The sequence below is a fragment of the Anas platyrhynchos genome, chromosome 7 (assembly GCF_047663525.1).
Source record: "Anas platyrhynchos isolate ZD024472 breed Pekin duck chromosome 7, IASCAAS_PekinDuck_T2T, whole genome shotgun sequence".
NCBI lineage: Eukaryota > Metazoa > Chordata > Aves > Anseriformes > Anatidae > Anas > Anas platyrhynchos.
Window position 1 is genome coordinate 8299411 of NC_092593.1, and position 21550 is coordinate 8320960.

Here is a 21550-nt window from a genome sequence, read left to right on the forward strand (position 1 = left end):
GCAGCACGCAAGTGGTAAATCCCCCAGTAATTCCATTCTCCAGGCAAAACCAGAAGAAAGTTTAGCTCTATGGTGGCTTCAGTGTTAACAAAACACAAAAGTTCATTCAAAACAGCCTGGAATGTATCAAATGTTTTATCTGGTTTTGTTGTTGTTATTGTTAATAGAGCTAGAGGCAGTTTTCTGCTAAAAGAACAGCTGTAATAAAAAATAAAATAAAATGCTGGGTGGCACAAGGAACACATAGCGAGTAAAATAAGAGGATTAATCTTAAGGAATTTAAAAAAAAAATAGGGCAAGTAGTTCCAGAAGAACTATAGATGTTGGACTGAAGAGGAACCACATGGGGACATCCAGCTGGGGGACAGATTATCTCATATCACTCTGGGCTGATACAAGATAAGCAGCTCCATCTCATGCTGACCTTAGTGGACCATGTGTCCAGTCCAGCATGACAACTCACGCGCAGGTAGGCAGTGAATTAAGAACCACTGACATAGGCAAGGACGGAATGTTACCATATCTGCAGGTCTAGGACAATTTGTCTTCTATCAATTTCTTTGGTGTAGGCTTTTATTCCATTGATTCTAGGGCACTGAAATAAAGACAGACAAGATAGGGCGTGGTTAATACCTCTTAAGCCTAAGAGAAGAGTCCTACAGTGTTGCAAAGCAGTCACACTACCTTCTCGCCGAAGTGGATCTTGGTAAAGGTGCACGTTTTCAGATGTACGCTCTTTGCTCTGATTTTGGGTTCAAGAACTTCTTTAAACGTTTTTTCCATGATTGTCCCAAAGTACGGCCAGGCCTGTATGAGGACCTAAAGTACAGCAAAAGCAAAAACACACTGAAGATTCTTTGTGTAAGATACTCTTAGTTGAGAAACAGGCAAAGAAAGAACACCTGGCTACCAATGTCTGCCCTTTTAAAATACCAAGTAACGTTTGTGCTCTTAAGTCATCGTTAGGGAAAGATTCATCTCATTTCCTCAGAAAAGGAATATGTTTTAGGAACTGAAGGGTGAGTTTTCAACAGCACGGCGCTTGTTGACTGCTTCTAACCACAGTGCCTGAGCCAGCAAAGCCCAGGGTTAAAGTTTCTGAAGCGCAGTAGTCTCTAATTACTCGGAAGTGTCACAGAGTTCCCTGCAGACAGGTTTATTTAGAGAGGAAAGAGGTGAGCTTTCACATCCACAAGAAAGTTTGCTGAAGAAAAACAGGATTGTTACTAGATACTGAGTTACATGTTCAGCTGTCTTGCTTTTAAGTCCAGAGTCAGTTGGAGTGAGCTTGATTACGCCTGATAGGAGCACCTGGCACAGAGCTTTCCAGGAACCTCTCTAGCAAGAGGAAATACCACTACGTTTGCTAAAGTAATAATATATTCACATAGATATGCATACGTACACACATGCAATTTTGTTTTGTTTTTAAATCTCACAAGTGCTGTGGTTAAATTTATCAAACCTACATCAGCCAGGCACCCACTTGGCTTTCACCAAAGCCTGTGACAACTCTGCCTGCTCCAAGACTTGAACACAGACACTGATATGGTTGTAACTTCTTGTGGTGATGTGATAATTTTGTCAGGCTTGGCCAGTGGAGTTTGTGCTGGGATTCAGCTCAGAGCAGAGGGCCTCAGAAACTGGAGTTCAGAGCTCCTCACCTTGTTCAGCCACTCCACTCGCTCAACGTCAGGGAAATGGACCTGGAGGTGGAGAAAAATAAAGTGAGTGCCACATGCAATCCGCTTCAGTATACTACATCGTATGCAAAAGATACCACAGAGCACAGAACAGGATTTAGAGGAAGCTGAGATCTCTCTGCCCTCATACCCACATCGTTTATAATTTATTGCGGCCTTGAAAAACTGCGAAAATAATAAAAGGTAAAAGAAGAGAGGTGTGCTGATGCAGCAGCCTGCCTCTGGGCACATTTATGTGATTAAAGCAAGAGTCACATCCTGCTCCTGCTGAACAGCAGCGTTAGATTCCTAATCCCTCTTGGTCATGCAGTGGGAAGAACCTGCTTCCCTTCAAGACCACGAGGTGTACAGGACCTGTTTCCTGTGCTGGCTCACCCCATGTGCTGGCTCGCCCCAACCAAGGGGCTGCTGAGCAAAGAGCCACGGTCTTCTGACTGCAATCCCCCATTAAAGTCTTCTGGGCGTGGTATTTTCAGCCGGTGCTCCAGGCTGGCAGAAGGATATTGCACAAGGGAAGGACTTTTCGAGCTTCTTGAGACAGGCACTGCTCAGCTCTCCAAAAGCACTCGGATGCACAGGGACTCCTTATCCCAGCATCTAGCCTGATGCAGGAACGGGGTAGGACAATGCACTACCTCTGTACGTGAGAGCTGTGAATTGCACCCTTCAGGCAGAGGTTTGCTGCTTTATTTAGCAGCATTCGGAGAGGTGCTCAGAGACATTCGGATAATCCGACAGTAGATTGCTTTTTTTCCTCTAACCTGACGTATGATTTCAGAGCCCATTCCCCTTGCTCAAACAATGTTTCAAATGATCTCCAATTACTACATTAAAAACCAAAGTGATGTTACCACATTCTTTATAAGCATTTTCTTTTGATACTTTAACTAGCAGCTTTTCCATTGAAGGGGAAGATGCAGGTTCCCTGAAATGCCTTCCTACCTGGCTCTATCCGCATGATAGAGCGGGAACACAGCACCAGAAGGGACGATCAGCACCACCACAACACAGCTGACATCTCACCTGAAGGAGGGTTATGTGAATCGGGGGACCTCCAATTCACCTGCCAGCCTTTCATCTTTGCCCAGAGGGCCCTGTGCCAGCATGCATAAGTCCTGGGTGCCCTGAGGGCAGCTGCTCCCCAGCTCCAATGTGACTGGTGAGCCCTGCAGCACTCCACAGCGCCCGCAGGATGGTTCTGCATCAGTCCCAGGGAGGGCAGAGCAGGGATGGAAGTGGTTCAGGGAAGGAGAGGTGCAGAGGTACAGGATGTGGCCCAGGAGGACAGACCGGGACCCAGGGCACCACTCAGGGCACTGGATCCCAAAAACAAACTCACAGCCCACTTGTGAGACCCACCAACATTAAAAGGAGAAGTGTAGCACCATATAAACCCCTGAACTTTGCCAGTATTGTTCACCAGGGCCACAGCTGCTGGAGATGTAGCCACAAGAAGTATCCAAGAAGCAAAACCAGTGGATAGGAGCTGGAGCATGAGGAAACAGGCAAAACCCATGAGATGGAGGTGGCAGCCAGTCCCACCATAACAAAAAGTGAAACAAAACCCACTGCTTGAGCCACAGATGCCCAACAGGGCTGCCGAGGGCAACCCCCAAAGCAACCACAGTGGATCACAGATCGCTGTGGCACACCTCAGGTCACCCAGACACAAGCTCTGAGCACAGCCTGTCCATAGGGTGTTACAACAACGTGCACGTCCTGCTAGGGTCTACCAGAAGACGAGTTCTACTCTAGGTCAGCTCGGTGGCACCACCAAGCTCTCCTCCTGACCCAGTTGCTTACTTAAGGAACCTAAATGTACTAATATTTTTTTGGAAAAAGCACAAAAGACAAAAACATAACCCAAACCATCTCCAGTTCCATTGGGAGTTCAGACTCAATGCTCACCCTTGTTACTAGCAGGAGCCCTGGCATCAGGGTTTTGTTCCCAAGCTTGCCATCAGTACAGCACAGACAGGAGAAGCACAAAATATTTCCTACTAAGCCCAGAACCAGCCACCAAGAGCTGCCAAAGTTTGCGCTGTCCCAAAATAAGGCATAGTCCGTGCCCTTGGGCAAATCTCACTATCAAAAATCATCTACAGAAGCAGGCATACGTCTTGCCAATATTTCAGGAATGCTGCAGAAATTACTTAGCATCTGAAAAGAGCTTTGAAGATCAAAAACCCCAGGTAAGGGGCAATTACTAGCGAGTAAAGGAGAAGTGTAAGTTTCTGCAAGGCTCCACCCTGCCCCGGAGGAGGCCACACCAATGATCCCAGCAACAGCAAAAACCATGTGAGACACGACAGCGCCAATCCATTCAAATACAACATAGGAATGTATCCTTCAGCATCACTGTTTGTTTTGTTGTTTTTTTTTAAAAAAAAAAGGAGATGGGTTTCTTAGCTCCCTGTGCAGGGACAAAAAAGTGTGTCTGAAGTCTAAAGAAGCCTGAGCAAGAAACTGGCAGCCCAAGTTTTAAAAGGCCTGCTCTGTACCTCCAATACCAAATTCTCCTGGCATGAGGCATTTGGCAGCAGGAGGAAACCCAGCACACCGCGATGTTCTCACCTGCAAGGTGCTGCAGCTGCAGAAGCAGCACAGAGAAGCCGCCACCACCACAGAGCCAGAACAGAGGTGGAAGCAGCGCTGCCTCTGCTCCAGGCACCGAGTGGTTTTTACAAAACCCAAGGTAAATGCTGCCTGGGCTGAAGTCAGACAGCCTCACCTCTCCAAGACATAGATCTGACTCTGCCTGACCCCAGCGGATTTCCAGCCACCTAAGATGGTACAGGAATGCCTCTCCTCCAAACTCACTGGCAGGTTTTGGCCAAGAGGCTGCTGCTGGAGCACTGCCCTGCAGATTTCCTAAAACAGCTGGGTGGGTAGACAAGGGAAACCCTACTGGTGTCCCCACTGAAGGAAAGGCAGTGACACAAACACATCTCCTCAGATCTGGTACCAGGACTGTGCAGAGCCTGAGCCACAGCTGAAGGAGCCCCTGTCCTGCTGCTCCTACGGGCACAGCGTTTAACCGAGCGGTGCAATCAGCCACTGGCCTTAACTCCTCGCTGAAGGGATCCTCCTCATTTCATTCCAGGGCACCTGAGGAGACAACAATTTACCGAGCCCCTAAGACAAAGCCATCGCTCCACACCTTCAGTGCCTTTCCTAGCGTTGCACTGCAGCTCCAACCCATGCTCCCACCTGAATTTTATTCCTACTCCCACCCCTGCACGTCAGGAGAGAAGAACAGAAGGGACTTTTTTAGAGCTGTTTCAATTGAAGGCTCGTGAACACTGGGAGTCAAAAAAGAAAGATAAAAAAAGATGACACCGGAGACAATAAACCGAACAGGCAGCAGGTGAGGAGCAGCCTCCAGGACTGGCACAGGGGGAAAAGAAGCAGAAGATCAAGCTGATGAAGGGAATAGAAAGAAAACTAGAAAGGAAGTTAAAAAAATAAAATAAAATAAAACGTCAAGTATACTGTGTAAGCAAATGCCAGCTGATGCTGAACAGAAGTTATCAGCATAGGAGAGGAGATGTGGCAGTACTGATAAAGGTCAGAACTAAAAGCACACACACTGGTACGGGCATTTCCAACCACAACTAAAGGCTTGAGATTGTGTTTGTGCGTTGGGCTGACCCCGGTTTTTTGGTGACAGGTAAGGGATCCAGTTTCTTGCTCCCAACACCCAGGGTGCTGGAGGATGTCACAGCACGGCTCCCGCAGCACCTGCCCGAGAGCCGACAGCACCACGCTGCTCCTTGCTGCTCTGAGGGGTGTTAAACACACCGTGAAAACAAACAAGCAGAAAAACTTCTGCGTTTGGCAGGGGGAAGAGGAGCGGGGAGCTGTGTGAGCTCTGCCGGGAGCTGCCGGGGGTGCTGCCTGCCTTTCACACCGTACCAAGGAGCACCAAGGGCTGCAGAGAACAACGCTGCCTGTCCATCGCTGCCTCGCAAACAGAGCTCTTTGATGGTCTCTCCCTGACAGGAAAAGCACCTCCCGACCAGTTCCTGGCACGTTTTTTAATGCTAAGCATACGATGGTTAGAAACAAACCCAAGCCACTAATCCTTCCCCATTAGCCAACCGAGGGCACGGAGCAAATAGCCACGGACCCAGAAGCAGCAGCACAGCTGGATTTACAAGTTTCCTCGCTTTAAAGCCGGGAATGGCTAGGAATAAATGCAAACAAGTGGAGGGTGGCTGTCCGCACCACCAAGAGATGTCTCTTCGAAGGTAAGCACCTGTGGCTTTCAGCAGGAGTATGTTATGTTATAGATTTATTACTATTATCGCTCTAGCAAGCAGAGTGCATCATGCTATAGATGCGTTTATTATTATTTATTTTAAATGACGGCAGGGAGAGGAGGAGGAAACTTTTCGGATGAGGTCTCGAATAAGCATCTCCCCAGATGAGAACAGCCACAAAGCAGCAGCACGCATTCGATAGGTTTCTCTGAGGCACAGCAGCCCATTTTACGGACACACTCAGAGCCACACACAGGTTTCCTGACCAAAACTAACTTTGATTTTGGTCCCTGCTCTGCCAGCCAAGACCCGAAAACACGGGAGGATGCTGCAGGGTCCCAGGCGCTCCCCTCAGCTACTCCCCTCACAGGGCACCCCGGACAGCCCCCGGCACCCACCACAACCCCCAAAACCACCACAAGAACCACCACAACCCCCACAAGAACCCCCAGAAGCACCCCCACGACCCCCACTCACCCATGCCGGCAGGTGCCTGGCCGCCAGCCCCCTGCACACCGCCTGCCTCTCATCCTCCAGCAGCGCCGCGGCTGCCTCCAGCCGCTGGCGCTTCCCCCGTCGGTTGTGGCCCCAGCAGAAGCAGAGGGCCAGCCCCAGCAGCACCCAGCTGCCGCTCAGCCCCAGGTACCCGGCCAAGTAGACGGGACCGAGCCACAGCAGCGCCCGGCCGGCGGCCGACAGCAGCGCCCGCGGCGGGGAGGCGGCGGTTGAGGGCGCTGAGGCGGCTGAGGGAGCTGAGGCGGGCTCCATGGCGCGCCCCGGCTGCCAGGGGTCGCCCCGGCAGAGTGCGCTGCCTCCAGCCGGCGGCGAGAGGAGGGGAAGGGAAAAAAAACGAGAAGAGAAGAGAAGGGAGGGAACCCCTCCGTCCCCGCCCCGCAGCTCGGTGCTCAGGGAGCCGGCTGCGGGCAGCCCGGAGCCCGCTGCGGGGGAGGGATGGGCGGCAGGAGCCGCCTGTCGGTGCGGGGCGCCTGGTGCTGCTCCCGAGTCGGGGTGCTCCTCGGTCCCGGTTCCTCTCGTTTTGAGGGGGGCACCCGGGGTGTTCACCCTTTGGAAGATGGGGAATTATGCGTTAGGGGGTGCAGAGGTATTGGGGAATCATGAGGCGCGCTTAGAGATGCGTTTCCTCTCAGCAGATTAATCCCATACCACTCTACATATGCCTTAGGAGACACGCTGCGATCCTACAGACTGGTCCAACGCTTTGCTTTCCTCTGCAATTCCCCCTGCATCGGGCAGAGGCTACGCTTTGTGTGGTGGATGAGTCGAGAACACCCGTGAATGGTGCCAGCTTTTCACCACAGCCCCTTTTCATAGCAAACAGTGGGCCAGGCTCCAAGAAAAGGAGGCCCTGTTGCTGGATAACAGGGTTTGGACCCCAATTTTGCCATGGAATTGGTGTTTAATAATGGGTCAGTCAAAAAAAATCAAACAGTGCTGCAAGTGATCCTCGTTTGTACGTTACTCATCACACATGACTGATCTCGGATAGAAATCAGTTCAGGCATCTGAAAACATTGGGACTCAAATGCCTCACATAAGGCAAACTCATGCATGAGACATCTATTAACAGGTACTTTGGGAAACAAGCCCCAAATCTTCCCCTTCTGCAAAAGGAGGATGACTATGTTCTTCTTCCTGGGGGTGTTGCAAAGATAAATCAGCCTAGAGCATGGATATGGATTTTGTGTAGTGGGCAGTAACTCTCCAGAAGCTGGAGGCTGCAAGGCAGACAGTATCAGCAGGTTCAAAATAGGATTAGACAAATTCTCAAACAACAAAGCCAACAAATGTACTCCCCACAGCTGTGGATGCGGGGGAGGCTTGAAGGAAAAGGACTTCGGAAAACGACCAGGCTCGTACTCTCTCCCAAAACAGCAATTTCTATTGCCACCACGAGGAAGCGGACCAGTGGTCTGACCACAGAGGGCATTTCTCTTCATAAAACAGAGGAGACACCAAAAACCAACAGGTCTAACAGCTGAAGGAGTATCTGCCTTCTCTGATATCATACATTAAGAAACATGCAGTGCTGAGTTCGCACAATTACATCTATCAGGAGGTATGTTCACATGCAAAAATACACCTGTTTTTGTTCTACCCCTGACCAAAAACTGAGGCTGACTTGTCATTTACTTTTCCCCACTGCCACTTGGAGCATTGTAAAACATTTTCAGTGTGACATTTCAGTCATGGAGTGAGCCTTCTCACAGTTAACCCCGAGCCCTGAAGTCTGACCTTTCAGAAAAACAGAATCATCTAAATTAAACGGGGGCTTTGAAGACTTAAAAGTTGCTTTTGCTACCAGGAGAAGCTGTAATAAAAGGTAAATCCATCGTCTTCCTCCTTCAAGTTTCCTTCTCAAACTCAGAGAACTACATGCAGTTTAGAAGCACCGACAGGTGGCAGCTTTTTGAGTACTAAAACAGTGGGGCCGCAGTGAAATACATAGTGGCTAATTTCATGAATAAATTACTTCTTTGTTGTTTTTCTTATTCTTCACTCAGCTGATCACAAAAAAAAATAGGTTCTAGTTAAAGCAGAATAAGAGAGCTCTCTGTAGAAATGAAAAGAGCACTTTCAGTCCTGCAAGACATCCAGCAGCTGCTGTTTAGTGAAGGAGATGCTTCCACGGAGGCAGAACTCCATGTTCCATCATGTGCTGTCCCCCAGGACCCCCAGCCCAGAAATAACCACGCTTTAGTGGGCACTGTATGTTCCTTTGCTGCTGCCTCTTACCTTGTGAAGAGACAATTCCTTTCTATATCTAAAGAGGTTCTAGGAACTTTAACAAAAATTACACACACACAAAAAAAAACAATACTTCTTTAAGCTCATACTACTAAAAATTTTAACTGAACAAAAGAGAAAGAGGAGTAAGAGATGAAAAATTGCTTTTATCAAAACAGGTTTCACAGAAAGCTCAGACTAACTACTGTGCTCATGAGAATGAGATAAATCAATACTCTGAGACCTCTGTTAACTCTGTATATGATGGATAGTAGTTACCTTTTAAAGAATAATCGTTTCCTGCTGTTTTATTAAATGTCAAAGGAAATACTGAATCACCAATCAAGAGGACAACTTAAGACCTTTCCTGTTGGGGAAAAGTATGATCTTGACTGTGAGCAGACTGCTTTCAAGCACCAGATTTCTGAGCCACTTGAAGCTAGTCTTATTCTCTAATACAAGGAAATTTCACAATATTTCTCCCCATGTATGCAGGACAGTCATTAAGGTTGTCACCCAAGCTTGTCCAGCTTGACCTCTGATTTAATCTGACTAGCTATCACCATCATAGTTTATTAGCACTATGATAGATGCATACGTTGTAGCTGATTATGACACAGGGCTTTTACAGAAAATTGCAAGGCTTTAAAAATGTATTAGTACTAAATTTGCTGTCTCTCAAGCTGGCCATGGTAACTAAGGCAACCCATTTTAAAGGTGGGGAGTTATGAAAAACCACTGCCAACGCTTTTTCTTTTAACTAGAGAGAATATGCAAAGGAATTAATCTGAAAAATCCATACTGCATACTGGTTTGATATCAGAGGGTTTACTGATGATGACTTTCTAACTTTTTAACTTTCTTGTAGCTGCAAGGCTTGTGACCAGTGTGGAAAGTCCCACATTAATGCAACTGAATACTAAAGGTGCACTATGTCTTTTCTCTATGTATCCGCAGCAAAACAGAAAACACTTATGTAAGGATAAAAACTTATTCCTTGCATTAACAGAATGACTTCTGTACCAAGACCTGATTAAAGCAGTTACTCCCTTATTGTTTAGTTTCCCCTGGCTTCATACTCCGTCCAGGCACTGTTCATCCTGTCAAGCAAAGCCATACCTGGACTCTACCCCTCACAGGGCAAAACCCTTGCGGCTGCTACTCCTGTCCACTCTTGAGCAAACATCTGAGAATATCTTCCCAGGGAAAGCTGTGGCTTCTCCATTCTGTTAGGTTCTGTTCAGAAATAAAATCTGAGCTATACAACTCAAATGAACCTGTGCTACACTGTTTGGTCAAGTATGTTATTCTGGCTGGAGACAGGGACTTCTCATGGGGGAAATAATCACATGCAGAAGGCTGGAAGACATCATTATTTGGGAATATGTGAAAAGTGGTGCTGGGATTAAATGATGCTTATTTTTAAAGACTGCTTCACTGTGCTGCCTCCCCCATACCGTGCTTTGTGTCTGCCTGGCTCATGGCTTCTCTCTCTGCTTCTGTATAAGGGGCAGTACAGAGAGGCACTGATCTGCTGGTACTTTTGGCAATATAGTAGTGAAAGCAGTAAGAACAATTTATTTCACACGTCCACTTGCTGTTGCTACAGAGGGGCCACTAGTGTGAGGGCAGTGCAGTGGGATGCAGAGTACGTACCCCAGGAGGAAAAAAGTGGCGTGGCACAGCATCCCTTGTCCAGCCTCGCTCCTCGTGCCAGCAGATCCCACACTGCTCTGACACTGGGATTTGCAGTCTGGGTTAGCAGAATGCTGAGAAAAGCTACATCCTTTATACACAAATTATATAACAGCAGATATGGCACAAGAAAGTGAAAGAATATAAACCACAATCTACAACTGTAGGGTTGGAACAAAAAAACAGATTTCCCTTAAAGCAAAGAGAGCATTTTCCACTGCTTCCACAGATGTCCTGTGAGTTGGAGCTGTCACTTTCCTGGCTCTGGTGATGACTCAGATTTCCTCACAAGTGACATCAAAACACTTCTGTGTCATCTTGGAGCCTGCACTGACCCATAAGCAGTTGCTGCCACCTGCTGAACAGAAAAACTTTTACGTCAGGAAGAAAGGTTACAACAAATAGAGCTAGAGCAGAAATTATTTGAGAGTAGTTATGACCTCTCTGCCTATGACTTATCCCTGGATGTTATCACAAGGTAGCTTTGCATCCCATCATTAATGTTAGTATACAAACCCAATTTGGCAGGTAATTTACAATCTGAATTGGATAAAAATAATTTATCACCTGAAAAGTCAAATCTTGCTGAAATTTGACTGTGTTTCACATATAACGGAATCAGCAGAGAGCTGAAATAAGCCAGGGGAGCTTCAGTTTATTTTTAAAAGTCTTCACAGAAGTACGACTTCTATTATTGCACTATACACTTTAATCTCAGCACAGTCAGTTAAATATATTGTTTCTTTTCATGTTTTCCCTTGTCATATCTTAGATTTATTCCTTTTGTTGTTGTTGTTGTTGTTGATTGAACAATTGTATCTGCAATAGGATCCGTGAGCACAAGATACAATGTCTACAGACTAAAAATAGTTCGACACATTTCTTGGAGGATAAAATATTTTATAGATTTTGTTATGTCAGTTGGTGAAAAGCAAGCAAAATACCCCTGGGAAAAATATGTCTCCAGATCCTTAAATCCTTTTCTACTTTGCTGTGTGAAAGAGCATGCTAGCACAGGCTACTGACACTGTAAAAATTGCCTTTCAAGTGCATGACAAAGTTACAGAACAACCTTATTAATAATTTATAGTTTAGCCTGTAATCTCTACAGCTTACGTTTTGCTATATTTTAAATGCTTAAAGACCTTGACTGAGCTCACAGAAACCTCTTCTTTAAGGAATTAGTGCTCAACCTTTGCAAAACACATTAAAAGCATCAAGCAGCAGAGGAAGCAAATGTACAAACCCCAGAACCGCTGTCCCAGGTGGTACCTCCCCGTCAATGGTAAAGCCAGGGAAGAGAAACTTCTTGATTAAGTTTCTTGGAGGGCTTTTTTGTACAGCTGACACTTTCCACAAATCCATTTAAAGTGAAGATCTCCCAGAGCACTATTCATGCCTTTGGTCTGCATTTGACAGCACAGGACACTGATCAGATTGGGGCCTGCAGAGCAACAACAGGAGCAACACATGTGAAACCACAAGGAACGCCGTTTGCATTTTTGCCTGCCCAGCCATCCCTTCATCGTAATGGATCCTGACACAGGAGCACCTGCCCGTCGTCTCCCACTTGGAGCGTGGCTGCCAAAGCTGGCACAGGCACAGTTTGCAGCGGCGCAGCCAGGCTGGCGCAGTGCTGGGAACTCAGTCGCTCAGAAGCCACTTTCCTAGAGCCAAGTTATTGCCGAGGAGCAACGACAACATCTTGCCTCCCAGCTCCTGCTGCGTTTCTGCTTAGCATGTTTAGCCTTTTCTGAGGAAGGGAAATGTGCACAGCCTGCCAGCCTCCCTCTGAAGAGCTCCTACCACCTGTTTTTGGGGCGTGCTTTCAGGAAAGAGACGATGCTCTAAGATGAAGGTCTGGATTTTGGGAAGTGCTGCCTTCAAAGCTCTACAAAGGTCAGTGAAAAGCTTGTGCATAGCAGAACCAGTGCTGAATCCAAAAGCATCCTGAAACCTCCTCATGCAGGCAGTTCTATTCTGTGCTAGGGTTTTGGACCTCAAGACATGCACTGGGTGAATCTTCAGATGAATTTTCTTAGCTCATCACAAGTATCTGCAGCACACAAACTTGAGACTTAAAGGAATTGCCTACTAGGGAAAATTGGATCCCCTTACCCAGCATGTCTCTGTGTGCAGCAACACGTACCCTAAACCTGAAAGAGCTTAGGCACAGAATGATTATTTGTTTGGACTCAGGAAAGGCACGTGATGGCATTTAGTGTGTTTTATAAATGCAAAGGGACTGAGAAAAATTTGAGGAAAGATAACTTTGGAGTAAGCTTACACTGCAGCTCACAAACACAAAATCCTTACCAAAAGGACTCCAGATTGCTGTGAGCTTAGCAGATACGAAGCCCACCTCAACCACTTCACCTCATCCCTGTGGCACGGACAGCTGAGTGCTGTGGGCTACATCTGGGCTTTTATTACTGTCCATCCAAAAGAGATGGTGGGTGACATCTCCTCTTTATCCTGAAACCCTGACATAAGCATGCTGACAGGCTGTCTTCATCCAACTGTACTGAACTGCACGCTGTAGTTATAAAGCCCTCCCTAGCACTGTGCATACAGAGAAGGGTATCCCGGATCTCATTTTATAAATAGATTTCCCTGTGCATCTGCTCCAGCTCACTGCTTGCAAGTACCAGCCCACTCAGAGCAGAGACCCGTGGCAAAAGGAATATTCATCTCAAGATTACTTTCAAGATCTTGGAAAGTTCGACAGTCTCTGCAAGATTCCTTCTTTTTAGCAAAACCCCCAGCTCAGATGCTATTTCTCCAGCAAGGTGGCATGCTGAGTGAGGCCTCCAGGGTGTTTTACAACAGCTCTTCCTATAATCATTTAGTGGCCTCTGCTGGCCAGGACCGAGAGACTGGCAACTGGTTAAATGTCAGCAGTCCTGCACCCAGCCAAGAGTTACGTAGGTAGGTTACTGGTTACAACAGCAGAGACACCACTACAGCTCTGCATCGATCTGCAAGCACCCCACCTCGTGCTAAGCGTGTGGCTCATGTCAGTTGCTGACAGCAACAGAATAGTAGGGGCCTTGCAAAATAGCTCAGGTTCTCCGATCTTTTCTACCAGACCATTGCAAGTAGGTGCTTGTATCCTTGTTGGAGGCTGCTAAGCTATGTCCTAGATAAAACTCTTCCCAAAGACAATTTTCATCACCCGAACCTTCCATAAGTATTACTTCTTAAGGTGTGTAATGGGCATAAGGGGTATATCGAGATCAGTACTCCTGGGTAGATGTCCCCTGTTATGCATAAGAAGAGAAGTAAATAGAAAAGTAAGTAAATGCTTAGCACTGAGGGATATCAGAGTAAGTTCATCAGCTGTTGCAAATTATTTTGGCTCCATTGCATTTAGTGGAGACAAATTAATACGGAGGAGTTGATTGTCTGACCTGCAGTTCAAGATACACAGCACTAATGCTATTAAAGCCCATTTCCAAGAGCGGAAACTAGGGTAGAGAAGTTAAACGACTGGCTCACTAATACAATGAGGAATCCTAGCTGGTCTCTGGTTTCCAAGACAATGTTTGCAGTGTGTTTGTGGTCTCAGTCTTATTCAGGCAGCAGGAGAGAGTGTTATTCAATCAGGGAAGCTAGCACTACCTCTGGGGTTGCACTAACTGGAATTATCGTTTCCTGCTCTGGTGCCTACGCTTCAAATGTTAAACAAACAAAAAACCAACAAAAAATTACACTGTCAAATAAAAGCAGTATTTTCTGCTTTAGGAAGAGGTAGCTGTTGATGTAATCTCGTTCTGTTATGAGTTTGATTTCAGATGGCCAACACTGTTCATTCTCAGAGCGCATTCAGTTGCTGCACATGAAACGCAAACAAATGGGTGTTTAGGGAGCAGCATTTGAATGTGACCACTTGGAGGCCCGGAAATCAAATTCACGGGTTTTCACTGTGTACTTGCACTAGAGAAACCCTTTGTCTGGAAAATTACATCACATCAACTGCTAGCTTCTGCCACTCTGTTTCTAAAACTTCAGACTCATGATATTCATTATAACCATTCTTTACCAGGTAGGTTAAATTTAACACACATGAAATTTAAGGAATAAAACATTTTTTTTTTTCCTGAGGAAGTATTTGTCAGTGAGAGATTAAATTATCCCCCTGCAAGGAGAAGGCATAAGTGAGGAAGGAAGGAGGGGCAGTGTCACAGGCTGAAACAGTTTCCTTCAACCAGATGTTAAGGGAATATTAGGGAACATTATTAGTAGGAGGGCTGTACTAATTTTTGCACTTTTTACTTTTTGCACAGTGCAATCCTTTTGTGAATTTTAGTAGACTCTAGAAGGGCTTGAAAAAGGGAAAAAAAAAGTGAAGAAGTCACCTACCTGCTGTCTGGGAAGTGACAATTTGTATCTCTGTGTCACAGTACACTGTGTAAGAGTAGAACAATTGGGGGAAGGGACTTTGTATCCCTTGGTCTTGGTGTCCTCAGTTCTGTGGCTTGGAGCTAGCTTTGTTCACCTCCCCCCCTTTATTTTTTTGGCACAACGAATAAGATGCCATTTTTTCACCAGGCTAATTTCCCCATTTCAGCAGGAGAGAGGACTCAGAACACCCTAAGGCTCCAACTCTAAGACACTGCTCAGTGAAGTGGACAAACAAGCCGTGGAGGCTTGTACCACTGGTGGACTGTACGTGCAAGATGGCAATGTAAGCTAGGAATAAACAGGAAAAGCATTATTGGTAAAGATAAAGGATGGAAAATCAGGCCTATAAAACCTTCAGCTTTACATGGTGCTGTAGGAATACCATAAAAGAAGGCACTGACTGGGAGTGTGCATAGCTGGGAGCAATCTGTTCTTCCAAGAACAGCAGTTTTATGACAAAGGTGTGAACAGAAGTGCGCCCAAGGAAATAGAAAATATCATTTTGATTACTCAGCACTTCAGCTAAGAGATCTTGCCAAAAAGATTGCAAAAAGCATATGCCCGCTATTTTCCAACCATCAGAAAAATAGGACTGCTTTCCTAGTGTTCTCCCTAACTTTGTGTCAATTCAGCTTTCCAGCTTATCAGGTTTTTCTTCATACTCTCCCAATACTAGAGAGCATAAACTCTCTGCTGCTGGAAGAATCTTAAGTTAACCTATCCTTATAAACCGATATTCTTCTGTTTGGTACTCTGTGGGAGTTGGTGGTCTTTCACTGCAGGAATTCTGTTTGAGATACAGTCGCTCCATGTTCTTTTCCTTACCTTTCTATCAGTTCCCAATCTTTTATGGCTTCCTGATTCCAGTAGTTGCTTACAGAAAAGCCTGCTGATACAAAAAAGAGAAAGGTTGATTATTTTATTCTGTGAGAAAACAAAACAAAAATCCTACCTCCTCTTCCTCTCAAAAGAGTTCCTACAAAATTTGAGGTTCACATATTATAAAGAAAAAAAAGATATCTAGATTGGCTAAAGTTATCTAAGCTATCTATTTACCTCATTTACCAACAAAATCTGGTGAGATGGGATGCCTCATTCATTACTGAGTGTGAAAAAGCCAACAGTTCTGTCTACTGAGAAAGTGTTCCTCTTCTGAGCTCCAAGTTCAATAAAGTCATGCAGATCTCAAGCTGGAAACACAGTAGTAACTCTGTCTATTCTGTCTGTCCAAACTCTCTTCCGTTTGTTTTATTCCTGAAAATTAGCTTATAGGTGAAAAACCTCTCCTTTCCAGCTGCTGCGTTTGATTCTAATGTTTGTTACCACAAAATCCTTTGTTCAGGGGAGCAAAGTAAAGGCTCACAAGAATTAATTATTTCCTGTTTGTTTGTTTTGTTTTGTTTAAGTAATGCTTTTCCTTCTCATAGCAAACTAAAGTCAGATCAAAGTGTAGAAAAATGCATCCACTGGAGGGCAGGCCTGAATCTGGCAGAAGATGCTGAAAATGCCTTGAAGGAAAGATTAAAATGTTATGGTCTGCTGCATGGAAGCTGTCATGAGTCATTCAAGACTCATTAGTTAAGAGCAGGTTTTTTTTTCTGAATGAGTAGTCCTGTGTTTCAGACACAACGTCCAGAAATAGAGGTTCTCACTGTTCACGTCTAATAAGAGTCCTAAATGAATCTCTGAGCTTGGCTCTTTAATTAAAGTTGTGACATTGTTAGTTGAAGTCAGCAAACCTCCAGAGGACTTTCAGCTGCTCTGACAATCACCAGCTGAATTCAGAGGCGCTGAGATCCAGGCCTGAACTTGGCCCACAGGATTTGTGTGTTCTCACTGCAGCACTGCCTTCCAGCATGGGCACGCAGGACTCATGCTCTGAGCTCCCTGGAGTGAGAGGTACCTCACAGAGGGCCCTTCCTGTGCCTGCAGTCCAGAGGCATATTTGATGTACACAAGGAGAGGTGGCGTCTGGCTCCACCTCAGCCTCACAGCCAGACCAGATCCTGGGCACACGCAGGAAGGGATGGTTCTGGGTGTGCACCTGATGTCCCACTGCCTGCACTTGCAATCTGTGCACACTCTACTGCCAGGTCCCCTACCACTGCGGAGATGGCTCTGCCCTGGAGTTAATTACATGCCACTTGATCAAATACTTCATACTACACTTATTTCTAGCAGGGATTGAGTTTGGCTGAGCAGTTTGAGATGTTGAACTTCAGACAATCTAGATATCTGTTGGATTGAATGCCACCTATATCATAGCAAAATGAAGGAATTTATTTCACATTACAGCTGAAGATCCCATATTTAATATTACCAGATTTTTAAAATGCCCAGTTTTCTTTCTGACAAACTGTAAACTCAATTTCTCCTCACAGTTTTCATGAGTGCATATTTAATGAACTTCCTCCTTTCACCAGTGACTCACTCCTTGAAAGGCTATTTCACAAATAGTATCTCCATTCCAAAGGAAACAAGCTGTTCCCTCTTACGTTACTCAAGTAGCTGCAGAAAAATACATTAAGTCAAAAGATTGCAAAATGCTTAAGGTACATAACTCAAAAATAGTAAGTTTTTAATAAATTAGTTTTATGATACAACTTACTGCCTTTTAATGAAATAAGCCATAATTCTAAAACTGACTAGAAATTCTGGGTGCTTGGCTGGAGACACCTTGCAATTGCACAGAATCTGTAAGTTCATGTCCTTCTCATAGTGTCAAACAAAACATCTGTAGCTTTTCTGAAAATCTTGCCTATAAACAATGTAGCTATCAGGAGGTAGAAACTAGCACAGTTCTGTAGGAATTCTCTCAGCAGCTGGTCTAAAATCAGAACCAGGATCTAAATTAGAATAGCCATTGGCCAAATAGCCAGTGCTAGCACATTTAAGACATCAGCTACACTACATCCATTAGGACAACTATACAGCTGCAGACTTTTTAAATAAATTAGTATCTGTTTTCTGCCTTACCTGGAAATGTGAGTAAGGTGATGACCCAGGTACTTATATTACTAATGACTAGCAATGCATTTAGAGTTGAGCTGTTGGTGATAATCTCAAAGAAAAGATACTAAAAAGCCTCCAAATAAGCAGTTGGAAACACATTATCTTGACAGAATGGGCCTGAGAAATGGTCATGCCTTTCTTCCTGAAGAAAACCAGAAGTGTAATCATATCTTTAAGGAAAGAGAAAAGAAAGAAACAAATTTATAAGAAACAAAACATCCTCCTGGCAGTATCTACTACAAGATAAGAAAATGCAAAACTGTCATGTTATATGTCAGTCACAGAAAGAATGTATTTGAAAAAGACTTGTTAGGGGAGTATTTGTAAAAGCCAGCACTCCTTAACATATTCAGAGGTTTAAATGTTACGAAGACACAAGGATCCTTCCAGCTGAAGGGAAGTCCGTCAGAGCCAAGTACGTCTCTGAGATCTGGCTACCATGAGTGAAGACAAAGAACTAGTAACGCCAATATTAAATTGAGTGATAAAATTAAAACATTATCAGGGTCTTCTCCACTCACATCTAGTCTCAGAATTTGCCTCAGGTACATTACCTGTAAACAGACCTTCCAAAACTGCTCCACAACAAGGTGTTATCCCATTGCTGTCAGTGGAAAGCTTTGTGCTGATAGACTTCTGTTGGGTGTTTACAGACACTGCTTCTGTTAAACATATCAGTACAACAGTTACTAAACGGTATCAAGATAAAGACAGGCAAACATAGAAATTATGAAAAACAAATAAGAGTCCATACACAAGTAAGCCTTTTCAGTGTTAAACTGTATATAAATGACTTCAAACTGGTCTCATTCTCCCTGAAGTTAAAAAAATAATTTGTTGTAAATAGTTATTTTTGTCTCTATTGAGGCAAATATTGTGTCAAAATATTTGACACTATTTTATACTGTCTGGATTTCTTTATTTTCAGTGTCCTGAAATCAAGCTGTGAACATCACTTCCTCACATTTTTAAACTTTAACAGAGACAGAGTGGTATATTCACTTGTCTAAATGATAAGAGACTATCGTGACCTCTCACATGGTCAACGTGTTCGGTTTCAACCAGTAACTTCTGTTAAAAGCCAAAAAAGGCTGCAGCCAAACACAGGCACATCTTTCTATCACAGGTGCACCCTTTGGTTTTCTTTATCAACACTTTATGAGAGTTGGATTGTTCTGATTTGATGCAGAGCCCATTTTGGAAAATATTTTTCAACTAGATTCTATAAGACAGATCCATCTAGTTTCAGTTCATCCTTTTGGGAAGCACTTTCTTCCCTTATCTATTCCTTCTACCTGAATATTTTATTTATTTTAATATATATACAATCCACCTTAGCAGTCACATTCAATTGTACATCAATTTCCAATTTCTGGAAGAGTGTCCAGAAGTGTTCTAAACACTTACTTAAATTACAACCATAATCACAGTAATAATTCATCACATCTTTCCCCAAGGTACAGGAATTGCTCTATTTCTGTGTGAGATGTCATCACTATAAAGGGTGGGAAATTCCAATAATTTTGTAAGTGCAATGAAAGACATGTCGCCCTGTTTCATTAAAGAGGAGATTTTCATTGTGATCTGGCATGTTTGTGAGGTTAAGAGAACAGATAGAACAGTTGTGCTTTTCCATTGCCTCCTCCCAGATATTTTTTCCAGAGCTTTTTGGTTATTTTTAGAGTGATTATTATAAATTAATAATGTCACTCTCTCCCTTTGGCAGTCTAACACACTCCAGAGCAACAAGCATAAACAACCTGTGGGGCCTGGAAGACTGAAAAGAGGACTGTCCACAATCAGCGAGTTGCTGCAATGTCTGAGGTTAAAGATCCCTTTGTTTGCATTCTGGCAAAGCTCTCTGGCTCAAATCTATGAAGATATTTGGATGCTTCACTGCCCGTGGCACCAGAGGGAGGTAGGTACTTGAATGTCTTGCCATTTGGTCCCTCAGTGATTCCCAGCAGCATCTGATGCCATTATGAACGGCATTTAACAGAGAACATTTAACAGCATTTAACAGCTGAACAAAGTAAAGGCTCTTCAAGGAAAGCAGGCTACAGTCAGGCTCCTCCTGTGCAATCCCAGGCTAGGAGGATCAAGCGCCCTCCCAGGCACCAAGTTCCAAATTATCTATCACCTTAAATATACATGTCTTTGGAGCAAATGTTGAACGTAGCATGGAAATGATTAGCCTAAAAGGGCTAATACTGATTTCAGTGACAAAATGCCTGTTGTTTTCAGCCAAGGCAAATCAGAGCTAAAATTCCAAACCTCTGAAGAAAATTCAGCATGCCATTTCTGCAAAAGTAACTTTCTTTTTATCTGCCTACTGGTATAAAAAGAGTCTGAATAAATACATCAAGATACTGAACCCAACAACAGGTCTAGGCATAGCCACAATCTGTACACTCAGTTTAGCTGTGAGCCTGAATTTCTTCTGACCAACAGTGTTTGAATCTTCAAAGGAAATACAATAAAAGTAGTTTAATGATAACACAGACTCTGCTGTTTACAGTTTCGTTCTTATAGATACACTGTTGAAGTTTTTTTGAGACCTGCTACTCTTATTACAACTTCTTCAGACCACAAAGCACCAAGGATGGCAGCCAGCAACTTCAGACTACACCGAAAGGCAGAAGAAATCAAATAATGTCAAAGCTGGTTGATCTTTACTGATACCAGGAAAGATTTAAGACACCCGCAAACATTTCTGAGTCTCACAGCGTCCAGCACTGTTACAGATGACCCTTTTGCTGATGATTAAGTGACAGTTCTTAATTTATTTTAAATTGTTTCAAGCTTTCATAATTTCAGAAAAAGCTTGAACGTGTACTCTGAGCATAAACTGCAGCTCAGAAACCAGAAACAAAAGAGGAAGAATAGCAAATTGATTTTAAAACATTTCAGACATTCTGGAGATCTGGCTCATGAGCTTTAAATGTCTGCATTTGGCATTACTGAGCACACTGGCTGAATATCTGGCCAGCAGTCTTGCCTTCTGGCACTCGTTTGTAACACTGAAGTCATATGAAGCTCTTCTCTCAGTTCCTAAATGCAGACTACTAACAAGACGTTTAAAATTCTGTGCATGTTCAAGAAAGGGCTGGATCAGTTTACATCAGCTGAAGTTTCACCCTGATACCTAGGGGTGCCCTTTCAGATCTCTATTCTGTCGTTTGTTTGTTTTTTTCTGCTGGTTAATCAGGTAATCAGGAACACTTATTACATATAATTGTCATTTTTATTCACCGATAATTCTGCTTTGCATAAATAAAGTTCTAAAATGCATGAGTCCTTACGCATGTCTCTGCAAAGGCAGGAGGTCTGCAACACAAAAAAAGCTGTGCATGCCTGTCTTAATCAAGGTCAATTTGGATGTGGACACTGTGAGCCCACCTTCAACACAGACATCGGTGACAAGTCTGAACTGAAACCTGCCTTTTCTGCAGAATTTTAACTAAACTTGAATCATGCTTCTCAGCAAGAGTGTGCATAAATGCAGCATGAATACAAGTCTACAGCTTCTACACAACCTGCTTTTGGAAAGGCAAGAATGTGTAAGCAAGTGACTGCAAAATGATGGGTGATGTGCTGGAACCAGCACCAAAATGCCCCTGGCTCCCTACGCTGTTATTTCCAGTGGTGCAGATCAGCAGGGAGAGATGTGGAAGCAGAGCCTTGCTGGACTGGGACCCAAGCTCTGTGTTTCTGGAAGGCAGGTTTGAA

At 44.4% G+C, this 21550-nt stretch overlaps 1 protein-coding gene across 1 annotated transcript in view; it reads right to left on the minus strand.

The window, feature by feature from the left end:
• The window catches only part of ESYT3 (extended synaptotagmin 3), a 30027-nt gene extending 23214 nt beyond the window's left edge, over positions 1-6813 (minus strand). The window contains exons 1-4 of the mRNA XM_038181927.2: positions 6443-6813; positions 1665-1706; positions 685-819; positions 519-595 (exon numbers count right to left, since the gene is read on the minus strand). Coding sequence (XP_038037855.2) covers positions 519-595; positions 685-819; positions 1665-1706; positions 6443-6733 — 545 coding nt within the window. The 5' untranslated portion in view covers positions 6734-6813. The remainder of the gene's footprint in view (positions 1-518; positions 596-684; positions 820-1664; positions 1707-6442) is intronic.
• Positions 6814-21550: the final 14737 nt, after the last annotated feature.